This window comes from Pseudopipra pipra, chromosome 5, assembly GCF_036250125.1.
Source record: "Pseudopipra pipra isolate bDixPip1 chromosome 5, bDixPip1.hap1, whole genome shotgun sequence".
NCBI lineage: Eukaryota > Metazoa > Chordata > Aves > Passeriformes > Pipridae > Pseudopipra > Pseudopipra pipra.
Window position 1 is genome coordinate 21,486,343 of NC_087553.1, and position 21,450 is coordinate 21,507,792.

General features: G+C 47.1%; 1 protein-coding gene across 6 annotated transcripts in view; it reads left to right on the forward strand.

The window, feature by feature from the left end:
- The first annotated feature begins 1,379 nt into the window (after positions 1-1,379).
- Positions 1,380-21,450, forward strand: part of ABTB3 (ankyrin repeat and BTB domain containing 3) — a 183,377-nt gene continuing 163,306 nt past the window's right edge. For 2 of the 6 annotated variants that reach the window (XM_064654897.1, XM_064654896.1), the window contains exon 1: positions 1,381-2,581. In XM_064654897.1, the coding sequence (XP_064510967.1) occupies positions 1,621-2,581 (961 nt within the window). In that variant the 5' untranslated portion in view covers positions 1,381-1,620. Of the gene's footprint in view, positions 2,582-21,450 lie in introns of all 6 variants that reach the window. The other 4 variants (XM_064654895.1, XM_064654892.1, XM_064654894.1 and 1 more) reach the window with 3 other exon arrangements.

The window sequence follows — 21,450 nt, forward strand, 5'->3', positions numbered from 1 at the left end:
TGATGAGCCACCCTTCAAGGCTGGCTGTTGCCGGCAGTGTGGGCCTCAGTGTCTTGCTTGGAACACAACGGTGGCTCAAGTTGTTCTTGTCCTCAGCTCTGCTATCTTTTATCAGGGTATGATGGTGTTTGGGAAATCTGTGGGAACCTATTGTGCATAGCGCATCTTGTGGAAGGCCCAGGGCTATGCTGAGACACAAGTTTTTGACAACACTTGATTTCATTTGGAAAGTAACCCCTTCTTGATGTTTTTGGTGGTGTCATAGTTCTCCTCAACCTGTTTGACAAATGAGCCTACCTGTAGTTGTCTTCGTGTCTTTCCTGTAGGAAACTGATGTTGGAGGAGTGCCAGGCTTGCTTGGATAGGGAAATCTCTTACACGACTTGCCTTGTCTGCTCAAAAATTTTGGCTGCCTCTCGTTGGCATGATAAAGAAATGTGTTTGCTAGGCTTTTATCCTTAAAGGGATAGAATTTCGCTGGTATTTTACGCTTAAAAGGATATAAGATTTTTTCATAACCAGAGCACACAAACATATACATTCTCAGTCTGTTGCCTGGGATCTTAGGCAACTCCTAATAAAGCTAAAGGCTAGTAATGTAAGATTAAAATACATTAGTCAGGGATAAATTGTTCTATATTGCACAAAAAAAATATTTTAGTATGGATAGGAAACGTGCCCTAAGCCCAGTACAAATCTTAATTGTCAAAGCCTTCATGATACTTAATGGGTTAACGTCAAGAATGTCTAAGGGCTTTATCGTACTTGTTTTAATTACTTGGAAATTGCTCTTCCTGACTCCAGCGATGGCTGGGATTCTTACGTGGCAGTTTCTGCTCGATTTCAAAGCATCTTGACTGTCTGATGAGATGTGTGGAGTGCCTGCGCTCCCTGTCATTTGTTTATAGCGACATCAGGGATCTACTAGTGTGAAAACCCAGTGCGGGCTAGAGCGGGACTCCAGTTCGCGCGCGTGAGGAACGGCGGGGAGATCTAACAGAGACGTGCTTCACACCGTGCTCTTTCCAGACGCGGGGACATAGGACGCGGTACGTGGGGACACGGCTGGCCGCGCTCCTCCGGCTGCCGGCGGGGCCAGGGCCGGAGTGCCGTACCCCCGCTCCGGAGCGCGCACAGTCCCACCCCGGGGCGCTGCCCGCGGACCCGCAGCCCCCGCGGGACGCGCCGGACGGGGCCGCGCCCCCTCGCGGCCCGCGCGGCCCCGCGGAGCCGAGGGGCGGGGCGGCCGGCAGGGCGCAGTCCGATTGGCTGCCGGGCGCTGTGCTTTGCATGTCCCCGCCCCCACACCGCCCCATTGGCTGCGAGCCGGCGGCGCTTTGCATAGCCCCGCCCTCCCCGCCGCTGGCCGGCGCTGCGCTGCGGTGTCGGGCCGGCGGCGCAGTGCAGGAGCCGGAGTGCGAGCGGGAGCCGGGCCGGGAGCGGGGCTCGGCCGGCGGCAGCAGCAGAGCAGCACCGCCGCTTCGCTGCCGTCTGGCGGAACGGGGCGAAGCGAAGCGGCCGGCGGGTCACGCCGCCTCCCCTCGCTGGTCTGTCCCCCCCCCCGCGTTCCCGTGAGCCGCTCCCCGCCCGGGTCCCGCGGGTGCAGCATGAAGTGCGGCGATGGCCCGGAGAGGTAAGACGGCGGTGAGGACGCTGGAAGACCTGACGCTGGACTCCGGGTATGGTGGCGCGGCGGACTCGGTGCGCTCCTCCAACTTGTCGCTGTGCTGCTCGGATTCGCACCCCGCGTACCCCTATGGAGGAAGCTGCTGGCCGCACCTAACTGACTCCATGCACAGTCGGCACAACAGCTTCGACACCGTCAACACCGTCCTAGCGGAAGACTCCGAGGTGCTGGACTGCGCGGGGCAGCAGTGCTCCCGGCTCCTGCCCGACCTTGAGGAGGTCCCCTGGAGCCTGGAGGAGGTGGAGGCACTGCTGCTGCCGCCGCCGCCGCGCCGGGAGCCGCGGGCGCCGGGCGCCGCCAGCCCCGGGAGCCGGGATGCGGCGGCGCGGCTCTCGACGCTGGTGAGCCGGGCGCTGGTGCGCATCGCCCGGGAGGCGCAGCGGCTGAGCCTCCGCTTCGCCAAGTGCACCAAGCACGAGGTGCGGAGCGCCATGGAGATCGTCCTGGGCTGGACGTTGGCGGCCCGCTGCACGGCGGCCGCCCTGGGCGCCCTCTCCCTCTACAACATGAGCAGCAGCGGCGGCGACCGCTTCAGCCGCGGCAAGTCGGCCCGGTGCGGACTGGCCTTCTCCGTGGGCAAGTTCTACCGCTGGATGGTGGACAGCCGCGTGGCCCTGCGCATCCACGAGCACGCCGCCATCTACCTCACGGCGGGCACCGAGAGCCTGTTCCGCGACATCCACGCGCGGGTCCTGGCCGGCCCTGCCGCCCCGCTCCCGCCGCCCGGCCGCCCTCCGGCCGCCGCCGCCGCCGCCCCGGCCGAGAAGGAGAAGGAGGGCGGCGAGGCGCCCCGCTTCACCCTGGAGGCGCTGGAGCAGACGGTCAACAACGACCCCGAGCTCTGGGGCTTGCTGCAGCCCTACCAGCACCTCATCTGCGGAAAGAATGCCAGCGGTGAGTGAGTGCGGCCGCCGGGCGGGACCGGGCGCCACCGACCACCTGTTGCGCCGGGCGGGCCCCCGGGCGCTGGGCGGGCCCCGCTGCCGCACCTGCCGCCGGGGATGGGGTGGCCGCGGAGGCAGGAGCGGGCACCGCGGCGCGGCTGCCCCTGCACGGCGGTGCCCGACGCGGGCAGGATGGAGGGGAGCTGCCGAGCATCCCCCGCCTGGCTCTGCCGGGGCTGCCCGCCCGCCCGCCGCGGAGGGATGCGTGTGGGTTTAGGGGGCAGCTGGCCGGCGTGCCGGCGAGGGCTGGGTGAGAGACAGTGGTTCAGAGCTTCAGTTTTCCACAGGAAGCGGCAGAAGCGCAGCTGAGCGCTCGCAGGCGAGATCAAACTTTGTTACATATGCAGTGGTTTGGCCAGCGATTGCGTGGTTGGCGCTGAAATGCAGTCTTTCTGGACAGATTTCATTCATGTTGCTGCATGTTTACCCAGAGCCTGACACAGATGCAACACGGTGATGCATCAACTTCCTGGACATTTTTTCCCTTCGCTTTTTAAGCGAAGAGTCCAATATTTTTAATAAGTTATCTTTCGGTAGAGCAGCATTCCAAAGTTGACGTTTCTTGTTTCAGCTCCCTCTGTTTGTCAGGGAAGGGAAAATGGAACGAGCCTAGTCTCGGGCAGACAGAGTTAAAATCGGGTGGTTTTATTCCTTACCTTCTCATAAGCGTGCACAGGCACATGCAAACACTTTTATTAAGCTTAAATTCAAAATACCTGTCAAGCTGAGATGCAAATACTGGAGAAGGGGAGAGGAAGGAAACTGGGAGAACAAGGATAACTGGAAGCTTAGATCACGTCTACAGATAAGCCTTGTTAAGTTGTTATAGCCACAGAGGATGCATTACAGCTAATTATCTATTGTCTTAAGACACCTTCTATGCCATAAGAGACCCAAAGGAGGATGTCAAGTGGGAGCGAAAGAAAAGGGCAGATCCTTCTCCCTGGTGTAAATAGACGTGGTTTCGTTATATTCCTCTGGTGGTTTTACCCCAGCAGTGGATGTCCTCCCCAGAGGCTTCGCTGAACCTCCCCTCCAAACGCATCCGCAATCGGGGGCTTGTGTTGCGGGACCCTCGCATGTTATTCCAGCGCTGTCGCAGGCAGGCATGGCTTCCCAAGGAGTGCCACCGTTGTTTTTTTCCTTGAGTCCTGCTACTGTGCCTGTAGGTTTCAGATGGCACTGTGTTGCGTTTCTGACATTGCAGCACTGGCTGTGCAGGCTCCTACTGAGCCTTTCATTTTGTTTTGCGGCTCTCTCTAACTCCCTCTGTATCAGCTCAGTGGATTTAAATGAACTTCATTCTGACCCTCATTTATCTCACTTCTAGGGACTCAATACACAGTTTTCATCTCCATTTTGTTGTAGCTTTACCTGCCATGAATCTCCTTGGAGCTTAGTCGTGACTCGAGCAAATAGCATTTTTTAAAATTTTTGAATCAGACTCTAGCAAGTTGTCCATTTTGTTTTGCCTCTCTCCTTGTATCTCCCTGCTTCTCATGCAAATGACTGTAATGTTGTTTTGCTTTTTATCATCTTATACAATGAAGTTTGGCATCCTGTTAAATATATTTAGAGTTACAGGTGCAAGCAAGAGCCAGGCCATTTTTTACTGCTGTTTATGTTTATTTAGATTTAATCCAAGGGCGTGTTGCATGCTCTTAAGTACTTTCATGGCAACTAAACCAGCCATTAGAAACCTTCAAACACACCAGCCTGTTTCTTCACCAGTGAGATATATATCTGTTTATATAGTCCTCACCATTTTGATGTCTTGAGTGCTCCCTGGTTAGTTGCAAATGTTTCCTTCTCAGGCACTTAAAAAAGGTGGGGAAGTCTGATGTGAGAGATTATTTGACCTGCTTGAAATCATTGGGGCAGTCTGTGGTAGGAGGCTTGGACTGCTGGAAGCTACATCTCAGTATAGTGGCTTAACCACAAGCTCATCCTTCCTCTGTACTCAGTACTTGAAACACCATGATAACGCAACTTAATAGGTAACAGACTTCTCACATCTATCTACTCCAGGAGAAGAGACAGGTCTTGTACTCTGGAGGTTCAGTAAATTGGGATGTCATTGCCCAGCTAGGTGGCATGTGAACACAGTGCAAGCACTGAAATCAGTGTGTTTGGTCCATCAGGTGTGAACGAGAAGTGATGGTGGGTCCTTTCTGGAGGTACCGTGGCTGGTATGAGTTGAGTGAAGGTGGGGGATGGAAAGCAGTGCAAAAGCAGATTCCCTAGCAGTACCTTGTCTGCAGGCAGGTTTCTGGGGGGAGAGGTGCTGTCTCTCTGGGAGGCAAATGTCAAACCTTTAATAATTTTCCAGGCTAAATCCAGCACCTTAAAGTCCACCCAGACAGTGAAACAGGCAACCCGTGAAGGTCATGGGATGCAAGTATGTGAGGAACATGAGTTTGCACGTGATGTAGTTCAAGATTGCTTTAATACAGTCTGTGAACACGAGTGTTGGGGAAGATGGTCTGAGAATCTGCAAGACACAAACCAGCCTTTCAGGGCTTCCTTGTAAGCTGTGGAGAGTGTTTAGTGGTTTCAGATGAGGTTTTTCAGCCTGATGTCATACTCGGTCATCTGGGAAGCTGCTGAATAAGAACAGTATTGCAAGATAACCTTCTCCTTCCTGTAAATGATGGTCATGCTCCTTCTGATAAAGATGTCTGAGCTCGTTCTTTCCATGGGCCCTTGAGCCTGTGGGTCTTCTTTTGGGTACATCTGGCCTGAACTTGTACAACTGCCTCAACGGGAGCCCTGCTCTCCAACAGGAGCCTGCTCATTCCTCTTGTAGGGTCGAAAGCCTCTGGATGAAGGTAGTGTTGCAGGCAGCAGGACACATCTCCTTGATAAACCTCTTGATAACCTCTTGTGTGGGACAAGGAATAGGGGTGACAAAGGAGAAGCAGGCAGTGCCATGGCAGCAATCCGCTGGAGTATGCCATCAGCTGCTGGCATATTGACTGAGCTTATCTTTCCAATTATTATATCTTAAAGAATAGACCTTAAAAGCACTCTGAGGTACTAATTTACACTCCACTCCCTCCCCCCCCTCCCAAATTTTAACATCATGGTTGAATGAAAATTAAAAACTTCACGTTTGGGATTTCACTGACACTTAAATGTTTCAATTACGAGCTCCGTCTGAACAGCACAGTACACGTTTTACATCCTATAACAGTTGCACAGAGTGTTATTTCCCTTGGAACAGTGGGAGCAAAATACTATGTGCTCAATGAAAGGCAGTAAAAGCTGGCACCTCTGTGGTTTAAGCAATATTATTTTAGTTTCTTTATTGCTTATCAAACTCTTACTTTTAGGCCAGATCCAAGAATTGCTTTGAAATGAATGGGGAGTTTCCACAGGTCTTGGATTCAGTGCCAATCACAGGAGTAAGTCCATTTATGTTGTTTTAACAGGAAATGGCAAGTCCAAGTAGCACAAAGTCACCTACACTGTATTATGAAGGTCCTTTTTTACCAGGAGGAGGAATGGATTAGACAACACTTGGAGTTAAGAAAATGGGTTTTTCCTGTCTCAGTCTTAGGAGTCTCCTTATCTTATGTGGCAGGACTCATGGTGGGAAGGGCAGAGGTCTGGAGGGGCACAGACAGGGAGGTGGGGATCATGGGGAGGAATCTTCTGTGGAGCAGCCAGCATGCACAACTCTGCCTTGTCTGTTTGTGTACAGTTTCTAAAAATAGTTATTTGGAACCCAACTGTGTCACTGTGGTTTCTTCCCCTTCTTAATATTATTTAGAGAAGAAGACACAACAACTAGTAAGAAACCCAGGATTAGGTCTGGCTTGGCTGACACGTGTCAGCTAACCTCAGTTTAACTTCAACCTCTTCTAATCCAGGCGAACTTCAGGGACTCTGAGCAAATGAGCAATACCAATATATTAGCACAGCTTAACCAAATCAGTAAATGTTTTTAAGTTTTGAAACATATGTATACATATGTGTGTGTGTGTGTATAGAGACCATACCCTTCTTTTACTGGAGAGCATACTGTTACCTGTTACTTCTCTGCTTTCTTGTTGTAATTGTACCATTCAGGATGCCATTGTGGCTTTAGGGGCAATGTAAAAATCAATCTAAAACTTATTTCAGCGATGATGATAGAGGAATATTTGTTCATGAAATGAAATTTTATGTCTTCTTCTTGGGCTTTGTTTAAACTGTGATTTCAAGAATATCCTTTCCCCCCATTATATTGCAATCATAGTTTTTGCTAGTAAGAAAATAAAAAAGGAATACAGTTCAAGTTTCTTATATGCACCAGTATGTTATACTTGGAGGTCTTTGCTATTAACATTTTTCTCATCTGTTCCAGGGCACTTGAATCCCTTGCCAAGACGTTGACATAAGTGGTGGTGCAACAAATGATGTGTATTTTTTACTTGATTCTCTTATCTGTTAACCTCCCAAGCAAACTTCCACAACCTCTCTGAACAGGTTGAGAATTTGTTCCCTCCCTGCTCCAAACTGCAGCAGGTTGTGCCTGTTTGTGATTTGTGGCCGCTGATGCTGGTGAGCTGGGATGGCAGTGGGAAAACTGTGTTCCTTCTCTGTAATGGGGTGAGTTGCTTGAACAGCTGGTGTTGGCAGAAGCGGGACAGAAGGATAATCAGCTTGTTGAAGACCTCTGTTGCCTTGAGAGGATACCTTGAGAAGGAGCAGTGTTGGGATTGGGAAATAGAGACCCACTGGGAGGTTGAGGTTTGACTGACTGGCTGATGAATGTTTGTTTCCCTCTGGATGTTTCGATTCATATAATTGTTTCAGTTATGAGTATAACATTAAAAAAAAAATAAAAATCCTAGAAATGGTTATTCTAGAAGCACCCAGAATAATCATAAAGCTGATGTTTGCAATATGATTATTCTCTTTGTCATGTTGGAAAGTACCTTAATAGCATTTATAGCCTTGGCCACGCCAGGGAGTTTTTGGGCTGCAGCTACATTGCTTAGTTTCTGATGTAAATGAGGTTTTGGAATAATGGTTGGGAAATGTCATTGTGTGTATAAGGAGCGTGTTAGGAGAATAACAGTGTAATTTTAGCAGTATATTGGGTTCCTGGCTTCTTTGCTGAATGCTGACAGGCTTCATGTAGTCTTTCAGCTGTCCTGTGAGCCTGATGACAAAAGGCACAGGTGAGCATAAGGGACAACTTTGGTCCTTTTCCTAATGCTACTGCAAATGCTCTTTCTTCTGTCACTGCTCAAAGTTAATATAAATGAAAAAGACACCACACTTAGTGTGTTGGTGTTTCTGAAGTGCATGACATACCAAGCAGATGGTAATCAGTCATTAATCTTCGATGTTGTCCAGAGTAAATACCCAGTAATGCAGTGGCTGGGGACATCTACTGCCTGAACCTTTTCTTCCTTGTTCTGGTCAGGGACTGGGTTCTCCTAGCTTAGAAGTTGGAAGAAAAACTTTATGGTCTTCCTCTCAGCTTTCCCCTATTAAGGTGTGAAAGGAGATAGCCCTGCTTGATTAGATGACACCAGAGGAAGAGGGAGCTGTTTCCTGTAGCTGATTTTTTCCAATGCTTTCATCTCCCAAACCTGTTGTATGATCTTCGTTGTGTGCATCAGTGCCTGTTCACTTTCCCAGTCTCATCCTAGTTTCAGTGTTTTCCTGCTGCCTTTCTCTGTCTCCCGGGGGGGCTGTCTTGTCCAGCCTCAGCAGTGGTGCTGTCCCGCCAGTCCCTCCATCCCAGCACTCCCACTCATGGCTTTGTCTGCAGGATGTTTTCTTTTGTCCAGAGCATAGGATGCTTCAGCAAGGCATAAGGAAAAAGTAGGGATTGCTTTCTTTTTTTGCTCTTGTCCTTGTCTACTTCCTGACTGAAAACATATTGCACCATACCCATATAAATCAGTAATTGTAATTGTTATTCATCTGGTAAGTATTTCAAAGGTTTTAAAAGATGTACAGATGAAGTCAAAATGACCCCACGGCTTGTATGGCCAGCTTAACTTTTGTTTACCTCTCCAGAGGTGTTCAGTTGGGCAGCCTGGAAAAGACCACGGACACTATAAAGGACTATGCCTGCTGAAGCCTCACATGGGGCTCTTGGTCCATCCTCACTTTCAGGGATTTCCTGCAACAAAGAGTTTCTATCAGTGACCACATTTGTCTGGCAGCACGTAAGCTTCCCATTTTTCCCAGAAGGTAATATAGCAATCCTGCTGTTGTGGGCTGTGAGGAGATACAGTCTGATGGCCAGTCACTCTTGGCCATCAGATTAGGCCAGGAGGCTGCATCTCTCCCCTGTAGAAGCAGAAGAGAGGAGGCTGTTGGTCAGGTGAAATGAGTCAGTGAGAAGGCAGCTGTCAGCTCATTCTGACAGCAGGAGTAAGGGGCATGTTTCTGGGAGCAGCTGAAGAACAAGGAACCATTGTTGATGTGGATCAGTTCAGCAGCATGGATGGGGCACAGGCACTTGTGCTGACACCTTACTGAGGCTTGTCTCAATTATTTTAATTAATTTAACCTGATATGCTGAACTGATGCTTTTGATCCTTACCATGGCAGTTTGTGGGTGAGGAAAAAGTTGTACAGCATGGAAAAAGTTACAGGACATGACCGTTTCTTGGGCTCTGTTGAAGAGGTGCCTGTTATCTTGATGGTATTTTATTCTCTTCCTTGATTTCTAGGCTGAATTCATAGTAAGCAGTACCACTTTTTGGTGTAATCATTCCTGGAAACAACCCAGGAGGTTTTATAATATGGTAAGAGGGCTGTTGGCATCCTGCAGTAACTACATGGACCAGCTGAAATGGTGCTCAGGACACTTGAATTTTCCCACGGTGATTATCTTGGCTCATCACTGATAAGGAAAAGAAATTGACTTTGACTCGATTTAAACAATACTGAATTGGTAATAAGGAACAGGAAGAAAATTAGACCCCATGTACCAACAGACCTCAGGATGGGTGATTGTTCCCCTGATATGAATCAAGCTGGCAGAGGTGGATAAGGGAGGAAGGACTTGTTCACCCCAGTTGGTTCAAGGCCATTTAAAAGCACTGTGTTAAACCTGGTGTAAATCCCCCTGCGTTGGTGGTGTGTGGCTGACTTGTCAGTGGGTCTGACAGGTCTGCCTGGTGGGGACTTCGCTGGTGCCATGCTTGGGGACTGGGTTCTCCTGACTGTTGTGCTTAAGGCAGGGATGGATGTTGATCCTTCAGAAGATACATGGAAGCACAGGAGACAGGTATAAGCTCTTTCTCTGGTGTGGTAAGGCAGCTGAAAGTGAAAGTGCAGGGAGGGATCAGTGCTGCAGGATGTGTGGGAGGCCGGGATGCTCGCCAGGAGATAGGAGCACACGGAGGCGTTGCAGCTGAGCTGTGAGGGACTGGTAATACCTCTGGGTCAGCAAATTCACAGCCTTACGTGGCTTTTCCAGAGCTCTTATGTGGATAGATCTTGCTCATGTGAACAGCACATGGACTTCACGCAGCCATAAAGGTTTTGGGACAGGCTGGTGAGTGAGCAGAACAGGAACCCCCGAGAAGATTAGAGAAGAGGCCTCTTCAAGGATGCAATTTCTGTCCTCAAGTGCTGTGGAGTAGCACCTGGGCCTGCAAGAGTCTGAGGCTTTAAAATTAATAAAACCACCCTGTTTTTAAATTTCGCTGCTGTGAAATATTGCTCCCAGGTGGGGGAAGTGAACAGGGCCAGGGTTGCAGCAGAGGTATGGTGAATGCATTTGCATTTTCGAGTCGGTCAAATTATTGAAGGAAACTTTGCATCCCGCAGTGTTCTGCAGTTTCTCTGGCCCTGTGGTAGCTTTGGATAAACACTGTTGGGCTGTAGTGCCTTTGCTTTTATGTATTGTGTTTGGCTGTGAACGAGGAGTGCTTTTTCTTGCAAAGAGCTGAGCAAGTCTTGCAATCCCCTCTCTGGGATGTTACTTGGCAGGGGTTTGAAAAAATAGAGATTGTGGGGCTGTGGGCCATATGTACTCCTCACACTGCAGGTCCTTTGCCCCAGATGAAGCATCTTCACTTCTCTGTCACCTATAAGCAGTGAAAGTGGCTGACAGCAAGGCAAGCTGCTGCCAGGGAGGTGGACCAGATGCCTAGGAACTGATTCTGGACCCCCAGCCCTTCAGTGGGAAGTGCTGCCAGCAGAAATGAGAGATTTGAGAGGTTGGAGTAATTTTGGGTACCTACTGAGATGCTTTTTTGTGGAGAATGCTAAGAAGATTTATTTTCTGTAATTCAGGGGCTTTTCTTTGTATGCCAGCATATCACAGAAATTAGCTTGACTGAATCATTCACTGTAAGTCTGGATAGTAGATTATTTTACTCTGGGTTGCAGAATGGAAAGACCACTGCTAGGGTCTAGGTGCAGCTATCTCTGATGCTGCTGTTTCCCTTGATGCTTATAAAATAAGGATCACAAAACTCAATACTTCAGAAAAAGTATCTTTGTGCTACTTCTGTTATTTTCTCTAGCGTACATTTTGTGCAGAGCAATGTATGATACAAGGTGTTCCAAAGGTACTGGTAAACTCATTCCTGTAGTCCTTGCTTGGGCAACATTCCCAGTGATTTTGGTGGTAAGGACAGCCTGTCAAACACCAGGATAAGCTCTTGCATTTGGTAACAAATTAAAGAAACTCCTGAGTCAAAGCTGTAGGCCCAGATTTAGTTTTTCTTAAGATAAGCTCTTCCAAAATTGAAGATGAATATCAGTACTTCAGTGCAGATAGTTATTCCTAATTTGAAAGGATTTTTTCCCACTGTTTTACTGATTAATGGTGTTCAGCTTTAAAGACTGCTCAGCGCAGCCTGTGAGGCCCTGTGCTACCTGGCTAGCCTATTTCCGCTGGCCCACATAAGAAAAATACTAAAAATAGTCCAGCAGTATAGGATTTCAAAAGTAAATTAGATTTTAAAAATAAGATGTTCAGTTTAATTATCTGACATGCTCTCAGTAAGAAGCAGGAGTTTCAAAATATGCATGGAAAAACCCCCAATCCCAAACATAGCTGTCCCTCAGTAGTTAGGACGTGCTGTTGCTTTGCTGTTGTGCTTTACCTGTTAATAGGTCTTCATTATACAATGTGCTCACAAAAGGATTGACTTATGCATCAAATGTTTTCAGAGAGTGAAAACAGTTTTGCAAGCTGAGAGAGTCCAGGGGCAGACACCAGTAACGTGTGGACTATTTTTAATGAAAAGTTCCTGCCTGCGTGAATGCATACGACGCCTTGCTTCCATCTTAAAGAGCATGTTTAGTAAACGATGGCTAAGACAAGGAGGAATAGTTTCAAATGTTTTACAGGTTTAAATGTAGGAATGAGATAAACACCTGTATAATGTAGAGGATGCCGAACTTAGGTAGCAATGTTCTCGCAGCAGAAAGCTGGGAGCCAAGATAAGTGAGTCGGTGACGCTGTCTGTCTGACATGCATCAGCAGTTAAAATGTGGTGGCTGAATGCTTCTAAAGCAAGATTAAATGCAACAAGAGAAAAATACCCTAGCCAAAGCTTATTCTCCCTTAAGCGTACAGATAGTCTAATTGATCTTCAGGAAGGATATGGGCTGTCACCTCTCTTCAGCACATAGAAACTGCATATGCGTGGGATAATTGGCAGGTTTTATAAGGAGACCTGTGGTGATGAGAGCCCTCAAACCACCAGAGCAGATGGGGATGCTGATGTCTGCCGACTCTGCCTCCTCTCTGCTGACCAGGGATGTCATGGGGAGAGAAAGGCATGAGATGGAGCTTGAGGTTGTGGAGAGACTCGAAGTTATCAGATGGATGGAAGAACACTGCCTTATCAGGGCTTGTGAGGTTCTAATTACAGACTTCATGAGGTGTGAGGCAGGAGCTGGTGAGTCATAAAGTGTTTTCTAAGGTTTTGGGCTGGCCTTGGACGCTAAGGCGTCAGCCACTATTGCGGGTGACTTCTTTCATTTGGAGGGAGAAGGCACAGCCAAGGCAAGGTTTTGTTTTGGATGTCATCCTGTAACCCTTACCCCTACCTTTGTCACCTTGAGATTAGACAGCTCTGATTTGCCCAGCCTAGGGCTATGCTTTGGGACTCCCTGGAGTTTACCTGGAGTGCTGCTGCCTGCTTAATAGCTGCTCCTCCTGCAAACAGTGCAAACACACCCAAACTGTGAAACTGGCTACAAAACTGGCTGCTGAGCAGATTTAGACCTGTACCATTGATTGCTTGCACAATCCACGTTGCATACTTCTGACAGTGCTGGCAAGACATTCCTGTCTGGAGTGGTATGGAGTGGTGTGGGCACACTGGGGTCTTTAGGGTTGGGATTCACACATTCTGTGGTGTGATAGAGTCTGAGTTGGATGAGCCTCTGGAGAAAACATCCTTTTTGGGAGCAAGAACAGCATTTAGAGGGAAGAGGGGTTAGGAAAATGAGGACTTATTAGTTTACTCCCTCCCTTGACTGTGACTTGAGGACCATCACTGGGATGAGTTCTGATCTTTGTGCCTGTGAAGATTTGTAGTGCTGCTGGCATTGCATACATGCTGAAATAGTTGTTGATATTTAAACACGTGAATGTTGGCCACAGCATAAGGAAAAATGAGAACAGTTCAGTACCCTGCATCCTCTGAGCCTGGAGTAATTTGTTCAGTTTTAGTAGCCTGATTTCCAGAAAGAACAGAACAAATAGTGGAAAAGATAATGAAATTTGGGGGCCCCCAAGGGGACTGTTTCACTGTGGTTATAGTCAACTGGAGTGGTGTTATTTGGCCCAGAAAGAAGGCACCCAGGGAGAAGCTATGATTGCACCATGCAAGGGAGTGAGTGGCAAAGTGGGAACTGAGCAGCTGCTGAATTTTTTGCAGAGAGCCAGGATGCAACACTGAAGGAGTAAATATAAAGTAACTCTTTTTTTCACAACGTGTATTGGGGGTTTGTGGAGCTGTATGCTGCATGGAGTGATTGGGAAACAACGTGCTGGGATTATGCACATGGAGACTGTTTCTAAAGATTATATTAATACTCCGTCTTAATAATTGCAGTGGAAGTACTGGTTCATGTTTTAGCCAAAGCTTTGCTTTTTCCAGATGCCTTGGACAGCTTTCCCAGGCATTCTGGAAGATGTGGTGGGTGTTCCTGCCCTGACAGCCATTTGCTGCTGATGGGCACTCTATAAACTGAGGCTACTTCCTGCAGTATCCCACGAATAAACTTTATTCCTTTCAGTAGTCCTGTGGATAAGAGCTCGCTGTTCTGAGCTCCTTTCATGATAACTTCTCTAGGTTTTCGTTTGCAATTTTGGCATGGGCAAATCTTCCTTCCATAGGTTTCATATGTGCTCTCTTCGTTAGGAGTGGTGACCTTCTGGATACAGCTCCTTTTCTTTCCCCTTAACTTCAAAGAAGTTCAGTATTTATGTAAGCTGCTTGCTTGCTAATTTACTGCTTTCTGGCATAATCTCTCTCGAATGCCTTTCTGAAAATAGTCTGTCCAGATGAAGTAAAAATATTCACAGTTGAAGTAGAATATTTAGAAATAGCTGTAATTTTAAGTTGTATCAAACTGAAACCCAAGCCTTTGCATGTGATTAGGACAGGTGTTTTAACTTTTTTTGCAGCTGTTTTTTAGGTTAACTGGAATTTTTGACCTACTGGGAAAAAAACCCAACCAACCAAACAACAAAACCACTGAATTTGGCATCAGGGCTATAGTGCTGTGAACTTGGTGTAAAGCAGAAAGAAGAATGCAAAGCACCACTTCATTACACTGGATTGTTGCATCAATAATGTAGTAATGTAATGTCTTGGAGGGAAAATAATGGACTCTAATGATGTAACCAGTGTGTTCACTGATACTGTAGCACAATTAATTGCGACTTTCTTGCAGTTAAGTGCTGCAAACAAGTTCTGTTAAAAGTGGATGCAGGGCATTTGAGCTTAACTTCCTCCGTCCAAGGAGATCATCCCCGCTCTCTTGGGATGACCCACAGAAAACTAAAAAAGGGTCTCATAATTGAAAATGGTGGGAGTGGGTTTCCTTGTTCATCATGTAATGGCTAGTGCATCATAGGCTGCTGCTTTGCTTTCTTAGACCTGTGTTTTGTGCCTCTCTGATGACAGTGGGGACTGAGGTGGGGAAGAAGTGCCATGGAGGGGCTGTGGACTTCAAGGCTTTGCCCCCATGTCTGTCCCGATGGGATTGTGGTTAACCAGGACCGAGATCTTGTTTGGAGGTCTGTCATCTTTCTAACATCACTGAATTTGTGTGAGAGGCTGGTGGTGCTTGCCTGAGCACTGTGCACTCTGGGAAGGGTTTGATCTCACTGAGAAAGGCAAGTGGTGGCCCCTTCTGTGGTACCCAGGCATGATGTGGGGAGAAGGGCCTGAGGGAAGGCTGAGCAAGCCATGAGGCAGGATGGACTACTGAGACAGTGAGTAGACTCCACCCTTTATTCAGTTGTGGCCAAAACTCAGGGGTGGAGGATGGCTTCATGTTTGGGTTGGGTTGATGAGTGCTGTTTCTTTGCATCATTCAACACACTCCTGTGTTGCTTCTCCAATGTGTGACAAAAGTTCAGCTTGCTACCAGTCTTCCCTTCCATGGGGCAAAATGATATAGCCTCTCCTGGATCTCTGGTTTCCATAACACTTGCAGTTTCAGTGGCCATCCCTTGTGCTGTAGTCCTTGGCCAGAATTGGTGGAGAGCTACCCTTCAGCTGGGAGGTTGCTGGGGGATAGTGGAGGAACTGGCAGGCACATGCAAAAATGTGTGAATGTATTTGCTTAGAAACTAGGTAAGAAGTGGAACTTCCAATTTTGCAAGAATTTTGAGAAATAGGTCTGTATGTGCTCATTCATATTTTTTGTGAACTCATCGAACAGTCATGCTCTTGTCATGTACGGGACACACAGACTTACAGGAACTGCAGCTCTGGCTCCTGACATCGTGGTTTATAGGCACCCCCAAGGATCCTGATGTCTTTGGCAGGCAAAGCTTTTGCTGGTTTTGTATTGGTGGACTCCGAGATGTTTTCCTGCTTTCTTTGTTATATATTATTGGGGGGTGGAGTGGATAAGAATAGGAAGCAATAAATTGCTTAATGTACTTTATAGTGGACTTTTGTCCTCCACTTTGAAACTGATTAGGATGTTCAGGAAGAGATTTTAAGTGACAGTTTTTTGTTGGAAGATTTCTTTCCTGATACGAAATGAAAGAATGATTCAGTTTTATCTTTTAATTTGTTATAAAAGAGCCCAGATGATACATTTAATCATCTTATAACCACACACTTTCAAAACTGTGTTTATCTGATCTTTTTGCCACAGAGAATAATTGGTTTATACAAAGCTAAGTATTTTCTGGTAGCAGGTTACTTGCTTTTAAATATGTATGTAGCAGCTTTTCTTTAAAAAAGATTGTGCCAGAGGGAGGTCATACTTCAGTTCACACAAGTGACAGCGAGCATTTAAAAAGTGGGACACTGCAAGTAGCACAGAGAAACAGTCCTAGGTATCCGTGTGGTTTGACTGGGACTTACTGGGAAGTTTCACCATTTACTTACCTGAGAAGAGGAGCTCTCCCTTTCACGGGGATGTGCAGTAATTTTGCTGGTAGCACTTTCTGTTAATAAACGTTTACCTCATTACCTGAAGGTGCTATGTACAGACAGACATTTAGTGTATTGTAGACTACTTGTAGCCATAAGTCCCCAAGGGAATGGCAAACTAATGGTGGTGGTGAAGCTTCCTCCCTGAGAACAAGGGGGAGCTTCTTATGTGCTTGGGCCGTGGGCCAGGCTTATTTTTTCTTAGATTGGCTACATGAATTTGGTGTCAGCTTTCTTCCAAAGAGTACAAAATCATAATTTATTTTATTTATAGAGCTCTGTGATTTATACCCTGAGATATGTCTCAGTGGTTTCAAATTACAGAGAAGGATGGAAATACTGGCTGATTTTTCCCTTGCCCTGTCTATAGATTTTTAGCAGCAGGTCCGAGCCTAAAACTCCGCAGCTGGTAATGAAAGCACAGTTTAGTTTCATGGCCTCAAGTATTGCTGTAAACCTTTTTGAAATTTCTGCTTCCTAATATCTGATGAGGACATCCTGCAGCGATCTTCCTTAGGCTTATCATTACTGTGAGAGAAAGTGTTCTTCAGTTTCATTTAGGTCAAATATATCATTAGGCAGATCTGGTTGTTGAAGAGTGGAAAAGTTCCATTGAAGTCAATATAACTGTGTTTTTAAAAAAAGGGGAAAAAAGAACAAAAGAAAAAAATCAATCCACCAAATGAGTCTGTGACCTGGTATCTTCTCAAGTTATTGAGGGCTGACCTAGAAAAGATATGTACATACTTGTGTTAATCCCCATGTTTTACTGTGGTTTCTATTCCTGAAGTGTGCTTGTTGGAGAAAAACATCTTATATTTGAACTTCGCTCCTTAGACAGTTTTCAGCGATACCAGCCTTTCTGTCTGAAGCATCGCTGTTGATGGAAGCTGTCCCTACAACACATACGCTTGAAATGCCTCAAAATGAATGCCTGGTGGGGACATTAGCATGTAGTATGTCACTGCTTTGCCATGCCACCCATTCGTCAGGGCAGCTTAAGGGACGGTATCCAGATCTAGCAAATATGCTACAGCCTGTTGCCATCAGGTTGCCCAGTGCCTTCTCCTGGTGAATGCGGGCAGTTCTGTGGCAGGGGATCGTTTCAGGCAGTCTTGCTGCCTCTGGGTGCTGGATAAGCTGTCAGCTAGTGCCAATTTGCCCCTTTTTTACATGTGTAAATGTGCTGTTGGGAAACACCACCTCCCTTGAGTATGCAGGAGCCAACCTTTTACTTGTGCAGGTATTTCAGTCTGGGAATGTTGAGGTCTGCTGTCAGCTCACTCTTCATACAGGAGAACACCAGTGGGCAGGTGCTGGAGGTAGTTTGATGCTGCTTGTTTTGGTGTACCATCAGCTGCCTGACTGTGGGAGCTTTTTCCCCAACTCTTGGGAAGCTGGAAGGGATGTAAAGTAGGGGTGGGTACTGCCTTCACATATGGAAATGGTACATCTCCTGGCATGCCCGGCCTGGCTCAGTGCCCTGCACCAGCCCTGGGATCTGCCAGGTGGAAACTGTGCAGAGATGCTGGGGAGTTGTTGGGGTCTCTGTGCTCCCCTTTTTCTTAGCTGTGAGTCTGGGGATGCCAATGGGCTGTTAAGGAGATGCTCTGGTTGGTGTCTAGCTCTCTGTGAGCAGAATGCCCAGCTTTAATCTTTTCAAGGACAGTGTCATGAAAGCCTAGTAGAAAGCAAAAGTTTAAGTGCTTTGACTTTTTGATCTCCCTTGCAGAGCCAGACTGCTCCTTTCAGCCCCATGCACTGAGTCTACAGTCACTTCTGAAGCCTAGTTGCTTCCAAAGACCTGGAGCCAAGAAGAGGGTCTTTAGAAGCCTTTCTGCTCAGGGGGGTGACCTTTGCTGCCAGCACCGTCTCCTCCTGCTTAGCAGTGCTGGGAGGCTGGTACAGTCCTCTGGGAGGTTCTCTCAGGAGGTGCATGAACTCTGAATGTTTTCTGAGACTGTAGCAGGGCCTCTGTGCAGCAGCTGGTCACATTCGGAAACTCTGCACCTTTTTATGGCAGCAGAGGGAACCAGAAGGCTTAACAAGTCCTGTTGGCTCCTCCAGAGAAGGAAGGAGGGATTTATGGTCTTTATATAGAAATAATAAAAAGCCAGATATGTTTTCTGACTTGTGCAAAGTGAATGTCTGAACTTGGTGGAAACTGAGGAGAGATTTGTCTGCTAGCATTGTCTGCTATCCTGCATGCACATAAGTAATTCCTTGAGAGAAAGTAAGAGTTAGGGGAAGTGGCAAAGGGTAGATCCCTGCAGGAGTAACAATTTACCGCTCTGTGGAAACATGAATCACTGCCCGTTCTGTTCTTGCACACATACACTGAACCTTGAAAGACACCTGGAATTTGAACAGCGTTTCAAGCCACGATGTCTGTCCAAAGAAAAATACATAGACAAGAGGGAATAACCTTGCTCTCCTGAGAAGGTGCCATTTGGGTGTCAGGATCAATACCAGTTCCTGAAGCAAAACAGACAGACAGACTCTTTCTTCCCTTGCAACATATCATTACTCCTCTCTGGAAAGGGCATGTGCCTGTGGTGAACGTACAATGTTTGCATTGCATGGATATGAATTTGACTGAAATTTAAATGTCCACATTTGTATTTGATTGATTGCTGTCTGCTAGCCAGCAGCACTGTGGAAATTAAGAGATCTGTTTGACCAACTAAATTTAATCTCAGTTTTGATTGCTCTGGAACGCTGCTGTGAGTGGCTTCCATACCCACTCAGCACCTCCCCAAAATGTGGGTAACAGATGTCTGAGATCACATCTTCAGTGGGGCCAGCTGTTGATATGCCTCAGAGGAAAATACGCAGTTGTTAGTTGCATGGGTTTGGCAAATGATACTGTGCTGCCTGCATTTGAAAACCTGGATCAGCATCTGGCTCCATGGTTTGCTTGCAAGGTGTTGATGGTACCTGAGGCAGTGCTGCTCCACCCCCCTGTGGTACAGCTTCAGTGGGTACAGAGTCAGGCCTGTAGCAGATACAATTGTCAGCAAGCAGTGAGGGTGTACCGTGAATTTGGAATAATTCGGTCCTTGCAGTATTTCAGTGACGTGCTTGTAATTGTTTCTTTAGTCATTGTAGATGTCTGTGTGATTTGTGATCTGTAACAAAAGACAAGGGAAGCAGGAAGGAATGAATAATGTTCCTGTGACAAAAGTACTGGCTGAATTCCTGTGCGGAGTGAGTTCTGGAGGCTCCTTGCAGTCCTCTTCTGTCACCCTGCCCCAACTGAATTCCATGGGAATTATTTTTCCTCTGTCTTGCTGTTCCTCAAGTAGTGGCTGTATCTTAAGTCAGATAATCCCGTGTTTCTTGTTAGGATGGTTCTGGGCCAACTACAAGTCTGCAGTTGAGGTTAGAGTGGGTGATATGATATTAGGTGCTGCCCTCTGCCCTGTTCACTCCTGCCTCGTCCTCGTCCTCAAGGCTAGGTTGATTTTAAGATTGAAACACAGAACAGGGGAGGATAAAACCCTTCCACCCATATATAATATAGTCTCTGTAGAGCAGTACAGTCAAAATGCACAGTGTATCTGCTGCGTGGTTCTCCTCCCACTCCTATAAGGGTGCCTGGAGGGAAGGATCAGGGTTGTGTGGTGCCCTGAGAGATTGTAGCAAATCTGTTCAGTGTTTGAGAGCTTCACCAGTTCTCAAGGCTGGTTGCTTATTTTTACCCATGCATATGCTGCAGGAAAACAAGAAGGTTGGCTTCCGAAAGGCAGGCATTTCTACAAGTGAATTGTCTTCCCGGCACCCCTCTCTTACTTCAATGCGTAAATAGTGGAGGCGAAAGCAGCGTTGAAAAGCTATCAGTGGGTGCAGAAAACATATAAAAGTGCTTTCCCCTGTACTCAACAGTAACAGGAGCTGGAGTGCATTTGACTGGAAGTGATAGCTGCAGCTGCCTCTCCCAGTGCTCCTGTAGCGATGTCCCTTCTGCAGTCAGTCATCCAAGGCACGCTGTGACACAACCTTTTGCCTGCATCAGTGTTATATACCTTCCTAGTGATGTCCAAGGCAGTACTCCCAGGCTCTCCTAGCGAGCAGCTTTTTCAGAAGGTTTCTGCTTTACTTTAGTTTTGGATCATGAGGTTTCATTTAAAATCCACAGGCCTTGAGAAGTAGTGGAGCTGATTTGGGATTTTTGCCTGAGATGTAACATCCAGCCTGGATGTTCCTCAACTGTCACCGTCATGCATCCTTCAAATAAATTTCTTAAACCAAACCCATTGCATTGGGAGGTCCAACCTTGTGCCTCTTTCACCAAACAGGAGGTTGCTGGAGTGACAGAGTCACATACCACATGTGGTGCAGCATGTTACAAATTCTTGTGCATGAGCACAGGCTGCCCCATTCCATACATTTATTTTCATTTGTTACTAATTAGGAATTATCATGCTGCTGGTGGTCTCTGGTGCTTCACATGTATCATCCATAGGGTAAGAATCTGCCAGAAGGTGATGTTCAAAGTAGAGCTAATCTCCCATCCTATCTCCCCCCCCCCCCGCCTCCCTGCAATTCCCCCAAATTTGCAGACTTCCCTGGCATGTGAAATGCCTACAGGCATAGCTGTGGAGAGTTATAGGTAGCCAGTGTTGCTGATTCATAACCTGATGCAAAGGAAAGCTGGGAATGCCAGGCTGTGCCGTTCAATCCTATCAAGAAGTAGAAGATGGTTTGAAAATGGAAAGCAAGCGTGGGTATACATGGTGAATTCTTGAAGGGGACCTGTAAAGTGCTTTAAAAATGGAGCTGTCTCTTTAACAATATGCAAACAGCAACAGGAAAGGGAATATTTAGCCATGCACTTCATTTATTTATTTATTTATACCTCTGAAGCTCTCCAAAGCAGCAGCAGTGGGCTGTCCCTGCTGTGCTGTGGTGCCCCAGGATGCTCTGATGTCCCTGGTACCCCACTGGGTGATTGATCTACCCCATACAAGTTCTGTATGGTGGTGACTGCATATTATGAGATGGCACAGCTTAGCATGGGCTATGATAATACTATTCTATATCCTTTTGAGATAATATATACAGAAATGTTCTTAGAAATTTTGAAGTGTTACTCTAAGCAGTATTTTTCCATCTTTCTTTCCAAATCCATCCTTTTTCCAGTGAGTGGAGAGGTGAAATGATTGGAAATAATTGTCTTAGCCATATGGACTGACAAGCCAAGAGGATGCACTCCATG